The sequence below is a fragment of the Vollenhovia emeryi genome, unplaced genomic scaffold, assembly GCF_000949405.1.
Source record: "Vollenhovia emeryi isolate VEMERY1.0 unplaced genomic scaffold, V.emery_V1.0 DF939263.1, whole genome shotgun sequence".
Taxonomy (NCBI): Eukaryota; Metazoa; Arthropoda; class Insecta; order Hymenoptera; family Formicidae; genus Vollenhovia; species Vollenhovia emeryi.
In genome coordinates this window covers 69,249-77,051 of record NW_011967103.1, presented here as the reverse complement: position 1 = coordinate 77,051, position 7,803 = coordinate 69,249, and the positions used below count along the sequence as shown (strand labels likewise).

General features: G+C 39.4%; 1 protein-coding gene across 1 annotated transcript in view; it reads left to right on the top strand.

The window, feature by feature from the left end:
- LOC105559591 (proto-oncogene tyrosine-protein kinase receptor Ret) overlaps positions 1-7,803 on the top strand; it is a 78,286-nt gene that overhangs the window by 64,130 nt on the left and 6,353 nt on the right. Inside the window, exons 12-14 of the mRNA XM_012008001.1 lie at positions 5,125-5,449; positions 6,500-6,701; positions 7,236-7,365. Coding sequence (XP_011863391.1) covers positions 5,125-5,449; positions 6,500-6,701; positions 7,236-7,365 — 657 coding nt within the window. The remainder of the gene's footprint in view (positions 1-5,124; positions 5,450-6,499; positions 6,702-7,235; positions 7,366-7,803) is intronic.

The following is a 7,803-nucleotide window of genomic DNA, read 5'->3' as shown; positions in this document are numbered from 1 at the left end:
GTACAGATCGAAAGCAGCTTGCTATTCCGGCCAAATGAAAGAACAATATGGCATCACTGAAACTAAGTTTGTAAGTCTAATAAAAAGTAATAGTGAGCAACACACATACTACATGTACTGTATGTATGTGTTGCTCACTATTATTTTTTATTAGACTTACAAACTTAGTTTCAATGATGTTATATTGTTCTTTAATTTAGCCGGAATAGCAAGCTGCTTTCGATCATCTGTACACGTGCCATTTAATTTGTGTATTACACAAATCTTTCCACGAAACAGACAGTTTTAAGTGCAAAAGGTGCGAAAGTGCAGAATCACTCCAGCATCCCCTTAAGTAAATTAATTTAAATCATTACATTTTCTACATTCAAATAAAGATTTCATGAGATACAAAATATTATGTATTAAATAAAATCATTGTTTTTGTCAAATAAGAAATTCAACTTTCTTCGCTGTGTGAAACTTATATCTTAGTAAATATTTTATAGAATTAAAGTAAAATTTTTTAAATTTAAAATGATTTATTCTTTGATATTTAATAAGTACTTAAATTAAAGCAATGCATGTTTTAATTTGTTTATTATTTTTTAAATTTAAGTTAATAAATCATTAGGAGCCACTTAATGAATAATTTTCTTGAGTAAAGTGATCTTTTTGGATTAAGATATTTTTTATCAGTGTACAAATCTGTCTACAAGCAACATTTGTTGCACTCAAAATAAAAGGAACAGTGTAAAACAAAACGCGAACGGAAGATATATTAAATTCTCTTCACATATAAATTCAAGAGAAGAAGCTTCTCTTTTTCATCTCTTTTAAGGCACATGTATCATAAAATTTAATAAAACCACCAACCACCAACGCTCCGTGTAAAACGATCGTGGCTTCTGCCAAAAAATTTTTCGCGAAAGAAAATTTCAACGCGGAAAAATAAATCTCTCCCTTTTATTTCTTTAATAAGTAACAAGAAAAATAGTAAAAAATCGCCCTCCTTTCGACACCTGCGTCTCTGCGAGCAACTGCGCAACACAATCTGCAGGCTTCCCCGTGCGGTCGCCTCCCGCACGTGATACGCCGCACGTGCGTGCTCGCGTGTTTGCGTGCATCCGCGTAATCTCGCAAGCAGCGTGCTAAAGCGCATAAGCTCCCTCAGCTTTCCGCACGGAGACGCGCGAGACTCCAAGAGGGCTGGTTCCCAGAATCTAAGCGCGCCTCGGAAACTCGGTCAAGTCTTCGTAGTCTTCAAGTTCGTCCGTGATATTTGTTTAGTAACGCCGTTGCCCGCGCTCGATCGCTCGCGTCTTAGAAACGCGTTAAATCGCGGAAGACGCATTTCCGCAAAATAGATGTTGCGTATTCCAGGGAGGAATTGCTCTTGGATGTCGCATCTCGTTGAAAGGATACAGCGCACCAGCTGACTACTGATGAGGGAATAAGAAATTCAGATTTCGCTTCAATTTAGGGTTTAATCTAAAATTTCGAAGATCCCGAAGGAACCTTCGTAAAGTGTCCAATATCTTTGATGAGGATACACTGATAGAAAAATGTATAGCATTTGAAACTATAATTGCATAGTAAAATAATTATAGTCGGGAATATCGTTTTTATAGTAATTATTACTACAATATTAGTAATAGCAACCATATAGACACAGTGATGCCAACTATTTAAAAAATTTACTATAAAATATAAGCTTTTAACTATTATTCTGTTAAAGTATAGTTGGATGAATTATAAAAATTTGCCCCAGTGGTCGAGCTGGTTGAGACGCCCGCACGGATTGAGGGAGGTCCCAGGTTCGAATCCTGGTTGGGGTAATATTTTTCGTAATAAGAATTTTAATTCAATAGGGGAAAGGGTAAATTTATAATGCTAAGTATAGCATTAAAATTAAATTAAAATAACTTGTAATAATCGCTCTGCGATTTTTAGAACATGTGAATTCACTGACGAGAATGATCCTACCGAGGGGAAAATCTGTGTTATATGTCCGATAGTAACGGCGCACAGTACAGAGTAGGAAAAATACGGTATATGGATTCACTAAGCTATTTAATGGCCATCACCTTGCCTAGGTCCTAATTCAATGGGCGTTTAAATTTCAATTTGATTTATAAAAATTTGGTTGGCCCCCAAAATGACTATAAATTATAGTGAGATTGTGATAACTGCAACCATTTTTTCTGTCAGTGTTTGGATCATGCGGAAGAAGAGACTTCGTTGTTTTTTTTAGAAAAGCCGATGGATTCTTACTTTGTCGTTCTTCGCATCGTTGCTTTTCGATATCTGAAGCGACCGCGTGTTTTACCCTGCGCTTCTTGCGCTACTCGTGGTCTTTGGCATGTAGGAACTTGTAACTACGTGCTTTAAATGTAATGCGCGAAGGAATCTCTTATCTAACATCTGCGCCCGCCTCCCCGATTAAAACTTTTTAGCGCCACTCGTATTTGTCTCGAGAATTACACCGAAATTAAAGCTCGACTTGGCATTTCCCGCATCTTGGAGCATTCCCTAAAATTGTTTGGCGTCATTAACAACGCGCGAGATTATGAGGGTCGCCAATATTTTTCGCAGAGAACTGTCAAGATCTTCTTGAAATACAAAGTACCTTACTTTATGCAGATTCCTTTTATTTCGTAAAAAGGTCTAGTTAATAAGAAAGAACTTTTCAACCGAGTTCTCTTGCTTTGATCCTTTAAAGCGGAATGCGAATATATTTCGTTGCATCTCCTTCAAATACCACAGAAGCTCGGAATATGCAAATGAAAAGATGCAGAGCGCAAACATATCTCGCAAAATAATAAAAGCCTAATAAGACATAAAATTCAATATACATCTTATACGAAGAATTCAGTTTATTGTTTTCGTTGCAATACGCAAAATTGTAATTAATGAAATAATATTTGTTACGTAAACTTCCTTTCTTTAATGAAAATAATAAAGAGGGACGTGAGCCTATTTCGTTGTTTGGAGTATCCACAGCCGAATGAAAGAACGCGATAAGAATACCGATGTAAAAGAACAAGCGAAGCCGCGAAATGTCGTTGGAAAGAATTCACGATATTTCTATTCTTCGCGAGGCGCGTTCTTGAAGCGACGCCAGCGAGATAAAGTGACTTTTATTCAATAAAGTCGAAACGAAGTCAGATCGACTCTAACATGGCGTGTGCGGCTCAGTGAACAGTAGGTTTACGAGGTAAACCCTTTCATGACGCACACGCGAACTCATCGAGAGCATTTTTACGTCATACAAATTTCATTATCAAACTTTGGAATGGAGTGACTTTACTTAACAGGATATTTTTTTATCGGGGCGCAAATTTAATTTGCTTCAGTAAACAATTAATTATCTCGTTCAAAATAGATTCCACGCGGCTTCGTCTGTTAAATTGCTTACTCGCAGCAAGGCAGCTTAGCGTCATGTTTACAGCAAGTGTGACGTACTCAATAATTTTGCTTGAAAATTGTTAAACCGAAATTTCGCTAAAGCCGCGTCATTTTTCAAATAATACACTTTCCGTCTCACTCGTCCAATTTTCGCCACTTGAGTAAAAAATAGCCACCGATCTTTCATTCGACGAAAATTGTTCGGAGATGTCTAAAGTAACGTACGGTAATATCATTTGGAATATCACGGAATCGGCACGTTACAAAACTTATACATAGAAAGTGCATCGAGAGTAGCACTTCGTTTCGAAAAAATTCTACCGTGCTGCCGGGAGAAAAGTAGCCTGAGATCGATTCGGCGCAAAGTAAAACAGAATGAAGAAAGTATCCATTTCGTCGTGCCGTCTAAGTATCTCTATTATCGATTTATGTTACGGGTTTATTGATTAACGCTAATCTCTATAATTAATGGAAACGAATCGCCCATCTAATCCGAATCGAAATCTTGTGGCGAGATTCGCAGCAGGTAATACGCTAATACTAATTCAAAGTGACTGCTAATTCGTCGAGGTATTTCTCATTAGCTACGTGATCCTATTATCATTCTTGAACCGTCATTTAATTGGGTATCCGCCCGCGTCCCTTGCAAAGTAACTCGTGCGAAGTAATGCCGAACTGATATCGTCGGACACGAACCTGGAAACATGTTCTACCGAGGCGTAACGCCGGATTAGAGGGAGTAAAGCTCTTATCGTAACAAGCTCGAAAGGATTTATTAATCGGTGCAGGCGTTTTCCGTCTTCGTGTTCGGGATCTCACGAATTGTTCTACACTGGCTGCGAGGAAAGCGAAACGAAACTCAAAATAAGAGTAAGTCAAACAACAAACCAGCGCCACGGACATTAAATGCAAATAAGTCGAACGAACAAGCGTAAGATCGGTATATTCATAGTATCCAGATGTTATATTGAAAATCGCCTTGAATTTGTCTGAAGATGCTGAATGGAACACTTCATTGGTTACGCAATATCTAAAGATGATCTTAATATCGCCCTAAGGCCCGGTTTCACCAACGTCGTCGCTTAAGGGGATGCTGGAGTGGTTTGATTTACCGACAGAGTCGGATACCGTTTTTGCGTTTGTAAATCTTATTATTTGCATTTATGTACAAACTAATACCAGACCCATGTGTAGAATGCATAGTGGAACATTTTCATATAAAAAACATTGAGGTTTGAAGTCTAATTCGTATCGCATTATGTATTACAAATATTGCAATACATAATGCGATACGAATTAGACTTCAAACCTCAATGTTTTTTTATATGAAAATGTTCTACTATGCATTCTACACTTGGGTCTGGTATTAGTTTGTACATAAATGCTACATAATTATTTTGGTTTGTATCTATATGACATATTGAGGTTACGTTCCTTGAGGTAATTTTTACAAACCTCCAAAAACTGTATGCGACTCTGTCGGTAAATCAAACCACTCCAGCATCCCCTTAACTTTAAGCTCAGCTTAATGCATTCTCTGTCTCTTCCCAGCTGTTACTCTAAAAAGAGACAAACCTGAATTAAACTTAGTGTCTAAAGATGAAGTGTTAGCCTCCGATCAGCGATTGAAAATGTTTCTATGACTTGGGGAAAGGAAATTAAGATCATTGTCCGTTAATCGGAATGAACTTGTGGCAAACTATGAGATTGATAATGAATTTGTCTAACTTCCGAATGTTTGCGTGGAATTCCAGCCGGACCCGAAGTGGGAATTTCCACGATCGCTCCTGAAAATCGAACAGGTGCTGGGCGAGGGTGAGTTCGGGCGCGTTTTGCGCGCCAAAGCCATGAACATCGGTGGGATCCCCGGTCCCACGACCGTCGCGGTGAAGACTCTGAAGGAGGACGCGTGCACCTCCGAACTGGCGGATCTGCTGTCCGAGTATCAGCTGTTGAAGGAAGCGCAGCATCCGAACGTGATTCGATTGCTGGGCGCTTGCACGACACCGCCGGGCGCGCCCGTCTATCTCATCATCGAATTCGCCGAATTCGGCTCCTTACGGTAAGTGCGCGCCGTGATATATTCGACCGCCGCTGTCCCGCCACTATTTATGACCTTTCCGTTTCACAAGCTTCTGGTCTTATCGATAAAAGTCCTGCCTACGCCGGCTGGACGCGAATTGATGCGATTTCGTGCGTCACGCCTGTCGAAATTGGCTTTAACTTACGTCCAGGTAGCTCTACCTTTCTTAGACGATGAATAATGCTCATTTTTGCAGAATTTAATTTGAGATTTTCTGTATTCATATGTTTTGTTGTCTCTTGTATTTTCTATAAATATATTAATATGCAATCCTTTGAAGGCTCTAGCAAGGGACTTATATCGAGTTCGGTTGCTTGCACTAGTGCGCACTGAGTGCACCCAGCTGAGGCTTGTTTACAGTCAGTTCCTATATTTAAGGATCGTCTTAAATATCTCTTGAAATATTTCTTCGTCAGTAAAATGATCCGTGCAGCATTCGTACGGATCGTTTTTTGGCTAAATATTTTTTAAACGTGTATTCAAGACAAAGCTAAATACAAAAATGGATCTATAAGCAGGCGTTAGTGTGCACTCAGCGCGCACTAGTGCAAGCAATCGAATTCGCTATTAAAGAAATGTATCATTCCAGAAAGTAAAAGGAAAATTTTCTCTTTTGTTAAAGAGACGTATAAATAGCACGTGGATATTAATGCTTGGTATTTTCATTGTCTCGTTGTGGTCGAGAGATAACACATTAAAAGTCGAACAATTTTATCCTCCATGCCAACAATGCTGCCATAGTACACGTCTAAACGTACGACATCGCAACGAACGCGACCGACTTACAAACGCGGAAATAACTCCGGGAATTGCACCGCATAGAATTCCGTCAATGCCAAGAGGGACAACAACCTTTATACGAAACCAGTTGCTCTCGGTAATTAAATTTTTCCGCGGACGCGATGCACATGCCGGGAGATCCACCGCCAGCTCGGCAATCCAAGTTTCTCGGGAACAGACGGATTATTGACCACCAATTTCCCAGACAACGCCGGGCGGTTTATAGGATAAATTTACACGAAATTTCAGAAACTATCTGAGGCGCAGCCGGCACTTGGAGTCAGAGAGTAGAATGCTCGCACCGACGTCTCTGCTTTCCACCTCGCCGATCAACGCCAGCGAGGAATCGCAATGCAGCGATAATGCATTGGACTATACTATAACGCCACGTGATATCCTCTCGTTCGCCTGGCAAATAAGCAAAGGGATGGCATACCTGACCGACATCAAGGTGCGGTACCATTTCAAAATGCCTATCAGCTGAAATTTCCTTTTTCTTAATTGTGCACGGAGAGAATTTTCTCGTAAAATTTGTCCCGAAAATCATGTGATAGTGGGACATGGCGCTTTGAACAATCTTACGAGAATTTCTTGAAATTTTACCTTATATTTTACTAGTAAAATAAATGATGAAATTTCAAAAATCTTTCATAAAATTCCTCGAAATGCCGCTTTGTCCCACGATCACATAATTTTAGGATAAATTTTAAAAGAAAATTCTATCCGTATACTAAAAACGTTTCATTTATAAAATATTCAGACAAAAAATATAGCTACATAATAAAGTTAACTAAAAATTGATAATAGAATCGTGACGGAATTCAAATTGAAGTTCCTTGCAATTTATTATAGCTAATAAAATTTAAGGACATGCGATTGCAATTCTCTCTGCAATTCTCTGGAAGGCAACGCGAAAGTCGCGAAATGTCTCAATTCGACTTGGTCAAGTCATTAGCAATTGATCAAAGTTTCCTCCGCATTGCAGTTGGTGCATCGGGATCTCGCGGCGAGGAATGTTTTGCTCGCAACCGGCAAGGTTTGCAAGATCTCGGACTTTGGTCTAACTCGTGACGTGTATGAAGACGATGCGTATTTGAAGCGTAGCAAGGGACGAGGTAAGATCACTAATTAATAATCCACTCCCGCTCGAAACTAGCAGACTTCCCTCATTATACCTCCACGTCGTTGAAATGTAACGTAACAAATTATGGCGATATATCTTAAATCAAATAACTATTTAGATCAGCGTTGCTCCAACAGTACGAATGCAGCTTACAAATGTGACATACGCAAAAACGTGACATGAAGCTTTTATATATACATATATATACAGGGTGAGTCTTTCTATATCCGACAAAATTTTTGAGAAGGTAGAACAGATCGAGATGAACGGAAAAGTCCTGTACCATTTTGCAATTTTCGTAATAGTTAACGAGTAATTAATTATTAAAAATCGTTGTCTTAGGCCGGCCTACCGCCCAATTCGAGCACGTGGCGAGATGTGCGCATAGAAATATCGATCGCCGGGCGGTCACATCTTGCCACGCGCTCGA